This window comes from Equus asinus, chromosome 10 (genome assembly GCF_041296235.1).
Source record: "Equus asinus isolate D_3611 breed Donkey chromosome 10, EquAss-T2T_v2, whole genome shotgun sequence".
In the NCBI taxonomy this organism is placed as follows: domain Eukaryota; kingdom Metazoa; phylum Chordata; class Mammalia; order Perissodactyla; family Equidae; genus Equus; species Equus asinus.
The window spans coordinates 83,302,300-83,318,540 of NC_091799.1; the positions used below are offsets into that span (position 1 = coordinate 83,302,300).

Consider the following 16,241-nt stretch of genomic DNA (forward strand, 5'->3'; position numbering starts at 1 on the left):
AACAGGTATTTCTGGGTTATAAATCTGGTCAGGCTTCCTCAGAGGGTCGGTTATTCAGTTAAGAAATCACTGCTTCCATGCTAGACCGTCCTTGGCTGTGATGGCAGTAAACTCTCTCTCATCTTCCACACTAACTAAAACAGCCTGGCATGCGGCTCTCCTACTTTTTGATCTCCTCCTAACTCTGTTGGTCCGACTGGATCATTCTGAGCAGGCCACAGACTTGTCTCCAGACACGGGTCTTGAGGAGTTTCAATCAGGTCTCATGCAAGCTTTTTGCTCTGCTTTTTCTCGGTGCCCCAACTCAAGCTGGATTCAACACAAAATAGCAACTGCCTCTGAAACATGAGCACTTTCTATTTTACTGGTCAGGTAAAACTTTCTTCACAGTGATTCTGGCATATTACTTGGAGCAAATATCCAACCTCTGTGAGATTCAGTTGTCCTATCTGTCAAACAGTGATACCACCCCAAAAGTAAGGGTCAAGGTCAACCCAGATGACCTGACTCAGGTCTTTTAGAACTCTACCATCTATAAGTCTCCAAGCATGTATGGGTGACATTGCTGCCACACTCTCCCCCTCCATTGTAGGCCCCGGGACAAGATACCAGTGGGTCCTCCTTAGTCCTTTGGCGGATGGGGCCAGGACTCAAAGAACACCTCACAAGTTCCCCAGAGACTGAGCCTGCCTCTAGCTTGGTCAGGAGACATCTACCCAGTTTTGAGTGGGTTGAGGATGATGTAATTGAGGAGGAACCCCTGTGCAGGGTTATGGAGCTCTCAGTTCCGATGGGGACAAGCCCTGGAATATTAATATCACCACCCACTTCACCCCTCTCTGCAGCCCCTTCTGCCCTAGGCTGTTTGAGTCACTGCCATGTAACAGGCAGGATCCGAGGCATGGCAAAGGTGCACTCACACACTCCCTCCCTCTCTCACACGTCCCAACACCAACCCGCCGACCCGGTTGTTATGCTGACACATGACTTGTCCACTAAACAAGCGACGGTGGTTCACCACAGACTGTGAGGCGCCATTGTCTTCTGGCAGATGAGAGCAGCTCTCAGTTCCAAAACACACAGTAGGAAGGGGGTCAACATGTCGAGACTCAACAACGGATTTGGGTTTTTTTTTTTCTATTTTCAAATATTACGCTGATTGCCTTCTAGCCTCCCTGGATAGACTTCTCTCTCTGTACTGTATCTCTAGTCCCAGATACTCCTGGCCCACAGCGACAGGCAGTTCTTCAGAACACAGAAGCTCTTGCTGGCCTTTGAAAGAATAAAAGAAAGCCTAGAGACCCTGGGCTGGAAACATGCTCTTCCATCCCTAACAAGCAACGATGGCTATATGAGAAAGCAAGAGGCTCCACCCCATGGGACTACCTGTGCTGCCCCTGAGGAGTCCAGCAGCTGGGGAAGAGAGTGCTTTCGGCCATCTCGGGAGACCTCCAACATCCTGGCCCGGGGATCCCCATTTCGCACCATCAGCTCGTTATATTCTTCAACAGACTCTAGACGGTGTACACCCCCTTGAGAAAAGAGGGGAAGAAAACATGGCTTGATATGGAATGAAAAGAATCTTAAGAGTATTCATAGGCATAAACTCATTGACTTGACACCTGCATTCATGGTTTTCAGGAGGCCTGGCATCCAATACTTTCAAAGCACCAAGCTCACCGTGTTCTGCCACCAAGCTCTGCATAAGCTAGGTGTGTGTTGAGGCCATTAGTGCCAGACTATGAAGAAAGGGCCTGGTTTTGAAGTGAGCAGACTGCATAAGGGGCAATGAATATGTTTCACCCAAGTAAGATGTAGCCGTGGTTGATAAGCCAACAAACAATAGTGACAATGCTATCAGTAGGTGGTTTTCTGGTGAGGAGGAATATCACTTTGTGGTTGCCATAGTTCCACTGTTAGGCCAGATGCTTTTTTTCATGTATAATAATGACTTTTTTATTTATTTAATTTTTTGGGGAAGAAAATTATCCCTGAGCTATAACATCCACCGCCAATCCTCCTCTTTTTGCTGAGGTAGACTGGCCCTGAGCTAACATCTGTGCCCATCTTCCTCTATTTTCTATGTGGGACGCCGCCACAGCATGGCTTGATAAGCAAGGCATAGGTCTGCGCCTGGGATCCGAACTGGTGAACCCTGGGCTGCTGAAGTGGAGCATGTGAACTTACCTCTACGTCACCAGGCTGGCCACAGTAATGACTGTTTAAATTAACTTTTTATTAAAGTATAACGACTTACAGTAATGCGCACAAATCATCAGTGTATAGTTCCATGAAATTTCACAAAGTGAATGTGCCAATAACCAACACCTAGACTAAGAAATAGAATATTACTAGAATCTCAAAAGCCCCTTTTGTGCCACTAACCACCCCTTACCCAAGGATGACTGTTATTCTCGACTTCTAACATCATAGATTACTGTTGCCTATTTTTGAACTTTATGTAAACGAACGCATATAATATGTACTTTGTGTCTGGCTCCTTGTTCTTAGCACTTATTTGTGAAATTAGACCATGTTATTGCATGCCAATAGCTTGTTCGTCCCTTTTCTGTATACTGTTTCATGGTACAAACACACCACAATTTATTTATCCATTCTATTTCTGATGGACATTTGGTTTAGTTCTGGTTTTAGACCTAGAACAAGGGTCAGCAAAGTTTTTTGGTAAAGGCCAGATAGTAAATATTTTAGGCTTTGTGGGCCACAAACGGTCTCTGTTGCATATTCTTTTAAAACTTTTTACAACCCACTAAAAATGTAGAAAGCATTTCTAGCTTGTGCTCCATATAAATACAACTGCAGGCAGTAGTTTGACCCTTGATCTAGAATATACTGTTATCGAACATTCTTGAACCTATCTCTTTTACATGTCATATCTGTGGGACGTAACCTAGCAGAATTGCTGGGTTACAGGTACACATTCACCTTTACTGATGCTGTGCATGCGTGGTGACAGTTTCTTCATATCCTCATCATGCTGGGCAGTGTCAGTCTTTTTAATTTTAGGCACTCCAGTGGATATATAATGGCACTTCATTGTGGTTTAAAATTTACATTTCACTGATGACTAATGAGATTAAGCTTCTTTTCAAATATTCATTGGCTTTTTTTTTTTTTTTTGGTGAGGAAGATTGGCTTTGAGCTAACATCTGTTAGCAGATGCATGTATATGTGTGTTTGTGTCCATAGCTATACACACATACAGATTCTTGGGAATATCAAGTTCTCCTAGACTATGTAATGTTTCTTTTGATGACATAAAATTTCAATTTACCTACAAATTTATTGGGAAGTTTTCCATGGCATAAAACAAGATGACTCTGTACTCTTTTAAAAATATAATATATTGATGAATTTTTAATTGTGATGAAAAGTCAAAACAGTGCTGTACAGTTATATTACAATAGACATCACTAAAGGCTTGGTTTTTCAAAAGCTAAGTCTTAACTTTGTGAGACAGGTTTTCAAACATCTGAAATTCCTTTGCAATCAAAGAAAATTTTCCATTTAAAAAGATCACAAATCTAAGGCATTAACATGGATAAGTCAAAAATACCAGAATTAAGAGGGAATCCTGCTGGCAATAAAGGAGGTATAAAGTAGAGAAAATTCAGGTTAGAATATCAGAAAAAATGTTCCATGAAATCACTTTAGTCATTTTGGAGCCAGACTGGGCAAAAATCTTAGTGGAAATGGCTGGAACCTCTTTATAGAACCTCCTTAATAATTCATGAGTTAATAATTCATGACCAGATTAATCTATCTTGGCATGCTTACTCATCTCAAAAAGATTTATTAGAAGAAAATTCCTTTTGAGCTGACAAGGAGGCACTTGCCATCGACAGAAGAGAAACCACATACGGTAGTGTCTGTAGATAACATACTGACAAGTGAATACTAGAATGACTCACTTTGAGAAAATACGAAGTAAATATCGAAGTTTACAGGGCAGACAAATTAGGAGCTGATCACATTAAAATCTCCCGTATTCAAATGTCTTTAGAAGATCCAATTCTTAAGCCTCTTGATCGTGTCTCCAAATTACTTTTCCAGTCTTATCTCCCACCAGCCTGCCCCGTGAATTCAGTGCTCTATCCTGCTGATTCTCAAAGGAGGGAATCTGTCCTCTGCCTGTATCCTTTCCAAAACCGAGGAGCAGAGAAATACCACTCGAAGTTCCACCCAACTTTGCCTGCACTGTCACCTCCCACCCCAAGGGTCTCCTCTCCCCTAATCTGGACAAGCTCTGCTGGATTGAATCACTGTTACTGTCAGATTATGGGATCTCTCTGATAGCTGAGGAGGAAAAACAGTTGCCAAAAACTGCTCTGACCAATTTTTTTCCCCCCGCTGTCCTTAAACATTTCTCGTGTGTTTTGTTCCAAGTCTAGAACACTGTTTTCCTCCTCCCCTGTTCTGCAGAATCCTGCCAAGGACCTGGCTCTCCTTCGCCTTGCATCTTCCAGATGCCTTCCTTGAGTACCACAACCCAGAGAGACTTCCAGTCTTGGTAGCTTCATAGCTTTATTGTGGCCTACAAGTTCTCGAGAAATTTCCTGTCTGAACCCATTCAAGCATCTTCCCCTCTTGAGAGGGAAAGAGGAAAGAACAAGGATGATTACAATGACAATGATTAACGTGATATTAATGACGACAAGGTAATAGCAGTGGCGGCTACTACATGGTGAGGGCCTACTGCTGCCACATTCTGGGGTGGCACTGCCACATTCATTCTCTCAACTTGGTCTTTCAACAAGACCTGGCATTTAGACAGCACTTACGGTAATTTCCAGAATAAATGGACGTTATAACCCTCATTTTACATAAGAAGAAACAGAGACCCAGAGAAGTTAAGTCACTTATCCCAGGTCACACAGCCAGTAGTGGCAGAGCTGGGAACTGAACACAGTTCTATCTGACTTTATGCATGTGTTTCTTCCACTATTCTGTATTTCCTTATTACTGCTCTGGATGTCTGGGAAGGATACAGGAAGAGATGGTGACATCCATTTGTGGCAAACTGTAGCCCGCCCTGGACTTACTGCTCAGCTGAATGTGTTGCTCATTCTAAATTGATAGTATAAAAGAGAATCACGAACCTGGAAGGTCCTCAGCTATCCCCCTCCCGACATCTGTATCTATAAGCCCAGACAGGGGAACAGGATCCTCTTCCATATCCTCAGGATGCCGAAGGATGGTGGGTAACAAGAACTCTGTCTGGGAGGCAGGTTTTTTTGCTGGCACTCAATAAGTGAGTGACCTTTGTTCCCTTCATTTCTCCAGTCTCATCCATAAAATGAGGAATGTGACTGCACTGGTTTCAAAGGTTCCTGATATCTCCCCGGAGCTCTGTGGCCCTCCCCTAGGCACCATTTATAAGGTGTTCATCAACTCTGCCAAGACAGCTGACCTAAAGATGGCCTCTATGCCCCGTGACTCCCCGGCCCAAACACATACAGGACTTAAACGTATTTCTCCCAGTTGTTCCTCAGGGCTGAAAGGGAGCTGGTCATTCTCTCCATGAGAGGACCTTCGGCACAATGTCTCTACTCAGACTTATCAGCGTTTGGTCATCATATTGCTTTCTGTCACAAACTCACATTCTAACATTCATTCAGATATATACTGCCTAATTATTCTGAGTTACAAATACAAAAGTAATTCATTTTGATACTCAGATTTTAAAAACAAAACAAAACAGAACAACTGATGTATTTTAAGTCCTATACCTGCCACCTCACCTGAGAATAACTCAGGAGGGAGCCAGGCAGCGCGGGAGGGGGATGCTCTTGGTTGGCAGGCACAGATGCCAACCCTTTCCCTGATTTGTGTGGCAGGAAGAAGAAACTGACATTTTTTGGATGTTAACACACCATGCTTTGCACTAGCTGCTTTTCCTGTGCTTTCCTTTTTTAATCTGTTCAACCTTTCAAAGTTGGGATTATTAGCGCCTTTCTTCAGGTGGGGGAGTGGAAGTTCAGAGACATTAAAGAACCAGCTCAAGGTCATAAGGTAACTCGGGAGCTCAGGGGTCAACTTGATTCTGCCAAGCTTCCGAACGCTTGCTTTTCCTGCTATACCAGCTATCTTTGCTGGGTGCGGCACCATGGCCGACTTCTCCGTTAGGCCAGTAGACACAGTGCCGAAAGCCCACATCACTTTTAGAGGCCCACAGAAATGTTTTAATTTTAGTTTCTTTTAAATTCAGAAGGAAAAACAATGAACATAATGGTAATGAAGAGATAACAATGAATCTAGCTTGAATCTTTATACCAATGCAGCCACAAAACACAATTTGAGTATATTTTTTTTAATAGAGGAAAGAAAGAGCCTGTCAGGTGAAAGTGCCTGGGACCCACAAAAATCGTCATGGGTCCCCGCACACAGCCTCTGCTTTCAACATTGACTTTCTCTCCCTCTGCTTTCAACATTGACTTTCTCTCTCAAGACACAGGCCAGCTGCTATAAGAATAAGCCCAGGAAATGTGAAATCTATTTGTCCCATAAGTTGCAACTCCATCCCATTTTTTGCCCCTGCTTAGTTGGGATTCAGATTTGACATTAAATAAATAGTTCTTTGCCCCCTGTTCTGGTGGACCAAGAGTTTGGGGGAAGAGGTATGTTTGCTGGGAAGACAGGCCATCAGGAATCTTCCATAGCGAAAAGGTCACCTGAAGTCCTATTGGAGTAAGTGAACCAAACACATAGGAGATTCAAGTTTAAACAGAGACAGAGAGGTTGACATTCACTTCATTATGACTCAAAAAAAAAAATCTTCATGTGGGCAGCCAGGATGAATGCAGTGGTTATGCCCAGGGCACGCACCATCTAAAGGAAAAACAATTGTGAGGTTTTCAGGAAGAAAAAGAGCTCATCCTGTTAATGGCTTTATCTTCCCACTAGTGAGGCTGGAAGCTCATTTTCAGACAGGCCAGCTCAGGTGGAGTCCCGCTTACCTGAAAGACGACTCTTGAGTTTCATTTTACTGCTGCCCTGTTTGGGACTTTCCAGGTTCCCCTTGGAATCCTCAGGGCCACACACATCTTGGGGCTCCTCTGTCCCAGGCATCTGAAATGCAGAGAGCACAGAGCTGATAGGAGAGGCCGGCCCGCAATTCCCTCCAAGAGTTATCTCAAGGCTCAAGGAGCAGCAATAAATGTGTCACATGGGAAAAAAGGTTCATGGGATCAAAGCACAGCCCTTCAGGTAACTTGCAACCACGTAGCCTCATGCTGGCAAGTTCTCCCTGGACAGCACGCCTCTCACCGCACCGTACAGAGCCAGGGAGATTTCAAAGTGGAAAGGACTCCAGGGGCCATTTATTTCTTCAGGAAACTTGTTGGTCAAGATCAAGGTGCCCCAGCTGGCCACAAAGTCACACCTAGAGCCCACTAGTGCTTTTTCCTACAGTGCAAGTTGCAACAAATATTAAACCAGAAATTTACCCTCAATTATAGAGTTCTTAAAAATACAGTAAAACTTTGATTTTGTGGCAGCCAAATAACTACCTCCCTGGGTCAACCCGATGTTCCGTGTGCTACCCTCCTGAGTACTGATGGAACACCTCCCAGAATCGAGCACTGACCAGGCACGGAAGCCACGGAAGTCAGCCCACAAAGCTGCAAACTGTATGTCGACGGTACCACACCCCAAGAGGTGATGCAGAAAGGATGACCCCAAGATCCAGTGGATCCTCCATCCCAGAAAAGCCAAACATGCTAAAAAGACCCTACATTTATTAGAAAGGAAAAGGAGACTTATGTCCTTGAGAGTGTTTATAAAAAATTTTGTGGGTAAATTTACATGCATAAAACTTGTGTGATACACCCAACAAACAAGGCTTGCCATTTGAAATTTTATTTCTTTGAGGTTCTGGAGAAAAGAAAATCATATTAATTAAAATAGATAATATTCACGTTAAGGAACATATACGTACTTTAAAAAGATAGAAGATATCTTTTAACACTTAGTGGTCATCAGAAAGTCATGTAATTATAATGTAAAAAAACTGAACTTTAATGGATAATAAAAGTTATACAGTGCATATCAAACTCAGTATATGAAAATGGATAAAGTAAGCAGTAAGCGTTATCTCCCAGATAACCCTCCCTTTTAAGAGGTAATTGTTATATGTAAATCTCATAGGTAACATATAAGATTTGGAAGAGTCTCTTTTTCCCCTCAAGTTCAAGTATCTTTCTGGATGAGAAAGAGGAAAAAAAAAAGGGTCTGAGAAATGAGGAGATGTAGGCAAATTGAGGAAGGGGCATTGGGAAAACAAATTAATCCTGATATATACAAAGAAGATAAATTTTGTGCATTCCTATTACAATGTCAGGGACTGGCAGGCCTCCAGGTTTAAATTATGAAGTAAAGGCAAGAACAGAATCCTGAGGATGATTTTAGAGATTCTCTAGAGGGACGTGTTTCCCAACCCCAAACTGTGACATTAATTCATACACTGTGTGAAAGAACTCTATTGGAGATGTGCCAGAGATCTGGGGCACAGGAGGACCCCACATGTCAGAGATCTGGGGCACAGGAGGAGACATGCAAATAGGAATAATCCAGAGGGAAGCCTCAGGGGTTCTCCTTTGCTTGGCTTAAAAACTTTATGGAAAGAACCTGTCTCCAGACTGTAAAGAGCAATTACTGGAGACTGAGTTAAGTTCCTGGTTCTTTCTGCTTACACCACCTGACCCAGGCTGTCAGCTTACAGAGAAAGGTATTCCTCGGTTTGAAAGTCACTCCCTCCTCTGGTGCCCATTAAGCGAGGGGCATCTCAGATAGTGGCCAAGGCCCAAACCATCACCTGTCTGAGATGCTCATGTCAAAGGAGGAAAACAATCTCAGCCTACTGTTTCTGGATTTAGGAAGTTTCCTTCCTCCACTCTCCTCTCTATTTTTCCGGCATAGCCCCAGGTCTTCAGACAATCAGAGAAATTTTGGAGATGACATAACACTCATCTGAGGAACCAAGAAGGAAAGTGACCTGCCCAAGGCTTCTCACCTATTCCAGGCAAGGCTGTGACTTCATATTCAGTCTCCTGATTTCCAGCCTCATATATTTCCAGGATATTTCCTCCCTCCACCCTACTATGCTTTTGAGTTAAGTTAATACTTTGGATGATCAATATTGTGCTGTACTGTATAGTTCATTCACCTCAATTTTTTTCCATTTAATTTTCATAGCAAACATGTGTCCCAAGGTAAATAATATCTCCATTTGACAGATGAAGAAACAAAACCAAGACCCTTAAGTAACACCCTTTTGTTTACACCATATATCCAAGATCTAGGATAGATTGTGTGTGAAGAAAGCGACAGTCCCACATAAGTAGTGGCGAGTTTTACAAGAGCACGCATGCACTATGTCAAATCTGAAGTCCTTATGATGCAAATGCAAATGCTGGCAACCCTTCTTTATTTTCAGAATCTGAGGGAGGTGGTTTAGAAGGAAAGGAATCACAGCCTCAAGGAGTAATCTTTTTTTTAATCCTCAAATGCACCAAAGAATGAAACGAGATTCGGTTTCTATGATCTATAAAATACCAATAACATTTCTTATTATACCAAAGAAATCTTATGCTGAAGATGGTGTATGTTACATTATTACTGAAAGCCGGTAGCTAAAACCAGTAAAAATGGACTGAGATATCTCACAAAATGTTGCAAACAGTACACCGTTGAGCTCAAGGCAGGAGTGAAATCTAATTTCAGAAGCCCCTGAAAGTGTTAGCACAGGGTTCTGAAATTAAATGGAACCATTTCCTCTGGTAACAGAAAACTGGTCTGTCGTGATTTTAGCTGGCTTGTAACTCAAGGAACAGGAAGTGGGTTGCTTAGATACGTTAGTTCCAGATTATTTCAGGAAGTAGCAACATACAAAGTGCAATTTTGATTACAATGAGCCTCTTTTCAGTCTTATGACTATTGTCTGAAAATGTCCACACTTTAAGAGAGTCCTTTGGCTGTATTTTCATTTTTTCAGATGCACAGAACAAATCAAACTGTTCTGGAAATGATGTCATTTTAGCTGTTCTAAAATGAAATATGCAAAAGTTCTCCTGAAAGGCTTTAGGCTCAGAGAAACAGTTGATATAATCTATTATTCATCAGTGATTTCTAATTCATGTGTTATACAACAATGCCATTATATTAATGGGATCTAATATCACCCGCCAATTTCCAAGTTAGAGTCGCTCTGTTTTTAGTTTTGCCCACCTGTCACCTATGACATTCTTGCAATGAAAAAGAATCTTTAGCTTCGGGTTTTATAGTGAGGTGGTAGGGCAGAGTGGTTCAAAATCCAGCTGTCCGGGCACAAATCCTGGTTGCACCATGTATTAGCAATTTAGGCATGTTAGTCAACCCCTTTGAGCTTCAGTGTCCTCTGAGAAATGGAGCTTGATTTAAGAATTAAATGACATAGGCTTCTGATTAAAGATGGCAGATTTCCCTCTTGAAACCACTCTAAAATAACACGAAAGAGATTTAAAAAATGAAAGACATAATGCCACAAGGGCAAAGAGAATAGAAGCCAACGGCAACAAAATTCTGGAACCAGTAAGTAGATGGATGTGTGGTAATGGATCCGACTTGGGAAAGTTGAATCCCAGACTGGGATTGGAGAAAGCCAAAAAGCAAGCAGAACCTGGATCACCTGTTGGGGTCTGGCTGTCCGCAGAGCTCCCCCGAAGGCTCAGGAGTCGCCAACAGAGAATCTCTGGAAGTGGGGGTGTGGGTAAGGCTGGAGCAGAGGTGTAAGAAATGGCTGAAGGAGTTGAAAGTGATTGTCACACGTATTTAGAGTGGAGCTGATTTTGAGAGAGATTCCCGGGGTCAGGAATGACCTACACAAACTTTGGTGTGCAGAAGAGCAACCTAGAGAGTTACTAAAAGTCCAGGCTTATGGAAGTGGGACAGGGCCTGGGCCTCTGTAATTCACCACCGCCCTGGTCTAAACAGAGCCAGCCTCCACAGGAGACACATGATTGAGCTGTTAATTTCCCCTGTCGTCCCTGCCCTCCCCTGAGCTTACTCCAGAGATGGAGAATGGAGGTTCCTAGTTGTACCAAAGTAGCCCATTAGCCAAAGAATGAGGGAGAGTTGTTATCATCAAGCTGCTCCCTCTTCAGAATATAGGTATTTTAACCAGCAATTGTGGAAACCTCTGTCCCACTCTCTGTGAAAATAGCTAATTAGAAAAGAATAGATACAGTAAAACTTTTTTTTTTTTTAAATCTACAGGCTTGTTTTATATACAAGATACTCTGTATGAACTATAAGCATATGCAGCGTATGCAAAGTATGGTGCAATTTACGTGTACCATAGACAGTGACATGTACTGTGCCCATAATATATTAATAGAGCATTGATGTCAGAGGCAGTTCTGACATCAGAACAAGAGTTGTTCTTTTTTTTGAGGAAAATTAGCCCTGAGCTAACTACTGCCAATCCTCCTCTCTTTGCTGAGGAAGACTGGCCCTGAGCTAACGTCCATGCCCATCTTCCGCTACTTTATACGTGGGATGCCTGCCACAGCATGGCTTTTGCCAAGCAGTGCCAAGTCCAGACCCAGGATCCAAACCAGCGAACCCCGGGCCGCCGAGAAGCGGAACTTGTGAACTTAACCGCTGCGCCACTGGGCCGGCCCCAGGAACAAGGGTATTTTTAAAGGGTTAAAATTACCTTATAATGATCTCAGAGTTATTATGAGGATTAACTAAAAATGCACTTGAAAATACAAATAGAGGACTTAATGTGTATCATAGGAGGATAGCAAAGGTTTAAGTGAAATTTTAAAAAAAGCTCAAGTCTTCTCCTGACCAGGTCTCAGGGTGCCTCTAGATTTGATGATGACATAGACTATGATTATAGCCTGCAGAGACATACATTTCAAGTCCAAACCTGAAGACAGATAGCAGATTTAATTAATGAATAGAGCAAAACAAATGGGAAACCAAAGAGAATATGCCACCTTCTTGGATTGAAGATGAAAAAAAAGCTCCATAAAATTACTGCCAACCTAACAGCTAAGAAGGCAGTGTTAAAGGCATGGGCCTGGAGCACTTCATTTTCAGAAATCAAGTTTGCACAGGACACCAAGGACGATTTCAGAACACGCTCAGGACTTATGATCAGAATAGGACCAGTGGAAGAGAGAAAGAGTATGTCATGATTAGCTAGAGGAAGAGGGACATTTCCTTAAAAGAAAAGATGAGATCTTAGATGACAGACTGGAAACTACGAAGGGGTGATGAGACTGTGAAGTCCGGCGTGGAACGATGTATACAGAAAAGAGATGGGCCAGTTCCTAACTACTCTTAAAGCGGGCATCACAAAAGTGAGGAGACGTGAGTTAGCCCTGGATTAGAGGGGTTGACTGAGACTTAAAGAAATCCACCTGAGGGAGAGAGGCAAAACCACAGAGAGCAGAATGCCAGGGACACCCCTATGGGGACCTCAGGCCCAGAAAACAATGAGAAATGTGATTTATAAGCTGCAGATACAGAGCTTGAGTAAGAGGATTTGGGACTGCTATGCTAAGAGGGATGAGAAACTCGGGACAGATTTAAAGGTGAGGGGTGAGGAAGACCAGAAAGGGTTAAAAAAAAAAAAATTCCTGGGAATTTTTAGAGAGAGACAGTTATTTTTGTTGCCCCAATGGAAGTGGCGTGAGAAATGTATGAAATTAGGATTGTAAAGGAAGCAACTGTGACACATACCACAGGGGAGCCAGGCAGGACGATAATAGGCCAGAACCTGATGTTGGTCTGATGGGAGAATATTTCCCGGGTGGAATTAGCCAACTCAGAGGTGGTGGCGGTCAAGATGTATTTGAAGAATGGATACTTTAGTAAACAGAGGTCTCATTGATTCCATCTCTATCACAATGATGGGGCCTGCATGACAGAATCTAAAATAGTATTTTAGGAAAAAATATCTGAGTCAGAAAGCAAAGGAACATGGGAAGTAATAAAGGCACAGAGATGCAGCAAGCAGGGCTATGAAAGAAGAAAGGGGTCCATTTAAGCAGGTTAAACAGAAATTCAAGGCAGTCCTCCCCAAAAGAGATGGCTATGAAATGCTATAGGCATATCCAATTACTGCCCAAAAATACGTAGCAGAAAGCAAGGCTACTTGACCCCTGGAACATTCAAAATCCAAGGAAAGACACATCTCAAGGAGCAGGTGGAAGAGGTATTAGCCCTTACTGGGTCATTAGGGGCATAAGCTTCAGAATCATCCACAGCAGGTCTGGTTCATGAATCTACAGAGAGTGTTTTTCCAGTTGAATAAATGGGGGAGGAGAGATGCAGCTTCCTTCCCTCTAAGCACTTCTATGCCGAGACAGTAGAAATGGAAAATGTATCCCAGGATGCAAAATGCTTGCTCCTGAGAATGTGGAAGCTCTGTCAGAGGCACAGTCCTCACCCAGTGCAGTACAGCAGGGAGCCCTCTACTTGTCATCTCAAAGTGTAAATGCACATCAAGAAGATTTTGAATATCAACGAAAAGCACTTTAAGTAGGGCTAGGTTGATTCCTTCACCCAGACTGGGAGGAATATTCTACCAGTTGAGTTTAAGTTCATGGTCATGGACTCCAAGCAACTACTATAGACTGGCATCTAGACAAATCAAGAATATTTTCACCATCAACCCTCCTTTACTTGATATTATTGAGTCTCTGCTACAGCCTGTTGGAAGACAATTCTCCATGGCTCTCTCCCATTTCTGTGTGGCTTGTAATAGAGGCATAGAACGTTTTACTCTGGATTATCTATCTTTTCAATGACTTTCGTAGAGTGGACGGCCTTGAAACTTAGAGATAGTATCTCAGGAGGACAGGGCAGGTTTGTTTACTGTCCAATATAATAATGTCTCTCTCTGGAGCAAAGGTCAGTCAGGTTTGCTTCCAGCCCCTCATAAAAGATTCAGCTTGCTTACACTCAGGGTTCCTCAGCTGTAATGAAAATCCACTGTGTGTCCATCTACCTGAGCTGCTCTGTATCATTCCTATATGACTTGAGGGGAGAGGGGAGAAATTATGTGAACATGAAACTCTAAAACGGGATTGAATCCTAAACTAGGATTAGAGAAAGCAAAAAGCTCGTTGCTGTGCCATGAGTAATAAAGCCGTTTGTGTCTGACCCACGAATTTCATGTCTTCTGCCAGCATCCATGAAACTGTCGTGTAAAATCTCAGACTGTTTACAGTTCTTGACATAGTCTTGGGCATAATTCAATAAGGTCCTGGGAACAAAACTGTGCCTTGGACAACTGTGTAGGGACTGTGGACTGGCTCGTATTTCTAAATGTCAAGGGTATGGGGCCAAGGTTTTGATACCACTGTGGGTCCACTTACTCTTTGTTCATTTACATTTCACTAAAAAATAAAGCACACAAGAGACTTGCTGTTGAAAAGATTCAACTTTCTTGGAGCTGAACGAGCCATATTTGTTCCAGTGGAAAACATCCCAGGCTACAGATGCTGACTAGCACAACCTCTCCCCAGCATCCAGCATCCAGCATCTCATTTGCTAAGATGAAGGAAAATAAGAAATAGAAGAGATCGAAGGAGCCCATTAAGTGCTTTGGTTTTTAACTCAAAAGGTCAAGGAAATTTGAGTTTGGATATTAATTACTTTAGATTTTAATGTCTTTGGATTGTGACTTGCAAGGGGAATTGAATTTGTTGGCATTTTAATTATCTGAATATCATTATTATGTTGACATTTTATCTCATTGCAGAACTTCTGAAAAGCTGCACTGGACAATGTGGCTAGAAATAATTTTGGATGAGACACAGCATAGGGATGAATTTGAGCTTCTGGCAAATTTTAGTCTTCTGCGGGTGGGGAGCAAACTATCATTACCCACGAGACAGGCCCTTGGGTCCAAGCTAAAAGTCTAGTGCGTACTTATAAACGTCCTATAACTGCTGTCCAAAGCATTTATGAGATCTCCTTGAACACACTGTGATTAATATAATGTTTAACTCCCGAGCATCATCTGTCTTTCTCAGCTAACTCTTGAAGGCTTACAAACAAACCATGAAAAGTATGGCTTTCATCTCCAACCATTTTTATTGCGCAAGCATATCTGATCCCAAGGAAAACTGCAGGAGGGCTGGGCGCACCTGGTTTATGCCATGTTTTTACGGTTCCCAGTACTTGAAAAAAAATAATCTGCAGATGTGACAGATGACATCCAAGCTCCAAATCCTTGGAAGCTTTGCTGGCTCAGTCCCCTGGTCAGCATCTACAGGACAGTGGAGCATGGCGATTCCCTTTTCATGCTTCAGTCACACTAAGATTATTTTTAGGCTGCCAAAGGAAGCTCATTTTCCAAATCTCTGGGGCAGATGTTTGAGTGACCAAAGGAGAACCAGATGGCCGTCAGAGAGGCCAGGGCCGGGAATGAATAACCATTCAGAAAGAGGGAATCAGAACAACAATAAATCAGCCCAAAGAGGCAAGAAGCCTGCGAATTGACTGCAGAAATTGAAACACAAATCTACTGCTACACTAGACTCATTGCTTTCCAACAAAGAGAATAACTCAGGACTGAAGAGGAAAACAGTAAAACTGAAAAGGAAAACCCGCCAAACCCCAGCATGCCCTGGTCCATGCAGAGTGTGTGCAGAGTGTCAGATGCAGCTGATGTCGACTGAGATGCTCAGGCCGTGCCTCTGCAAATGGAATAATATTGTCCTTGTTCTAGCTGAGCCCATTTCCTGTTTCCTCCCATTTATCATCCTCAAACAATCTGAATGGGCTTAACACACTTGGTTGGTGATTATTTGGCTGATCTTTGTGCATACAAATTAAATAGATCTCTTGGTCCCTAGAAAAGTGAGGCAAAGACATCACCTTTAAGGGTGTAGGAATGTAACCAGTCAACGGCCCAAGTCTGCCCCTCCGGTGGTGGGTTTGTATGCATCCTCTTCCCAAGGAGAGGACAGTGTGCTCAAGTGGCTTCAGTTCTTCAGAAAGAACAGGAGATGCGAATGGCAAGGAGGAGAATCTGCGTATGTCCCTCTTTGGTATTGATTTCAAATTGAGGCAAGGCAAGTACAGATATTCTCTATAAAGCAGGAATGTTCCCACGATCTAGTAGGTGAGAAAACTGTAGGGTCTGGAGCTCTTCTTTGGGTTGGTGGGCTGCCCACTAAAGGTAGACCCGTGGGTCATTCCTTAGCAGAAGCTGGCTGTCT

General features: G+C 42.8%; 1 protein-coding gene across 13 annotated transcripts in view; it reads right to left on the bottom strand.

Moving 5' to 3' along the window:
* PDZD2 (PDZ domain containing 2) overlaps positions 1–16,241 on the bottom strand; it is a 345,154-nt gene that overhangs the window by 42,312 nt on the left and 286,601 nt on the right. For all 13 annotated transcript variants that reach the window (XM_070519816.1, XM_070519813.1, XM_070519814.1 and 10 more), the window contains 2 exons: positions 6,978–7,089; positions 1,387–1,532 (listed from right to left, as the gene is read on the bottom strand). In XM_070519816.1, coding sequence (XP_070375917.1) covers positions 1,387–1,532; positions 6,978–7,089 — 258 coding nt within the window. The remainder of the gene's footprint in view (positions 1–1,386; positions 1,533–6,977; positions 7,090–16,241) is intronic.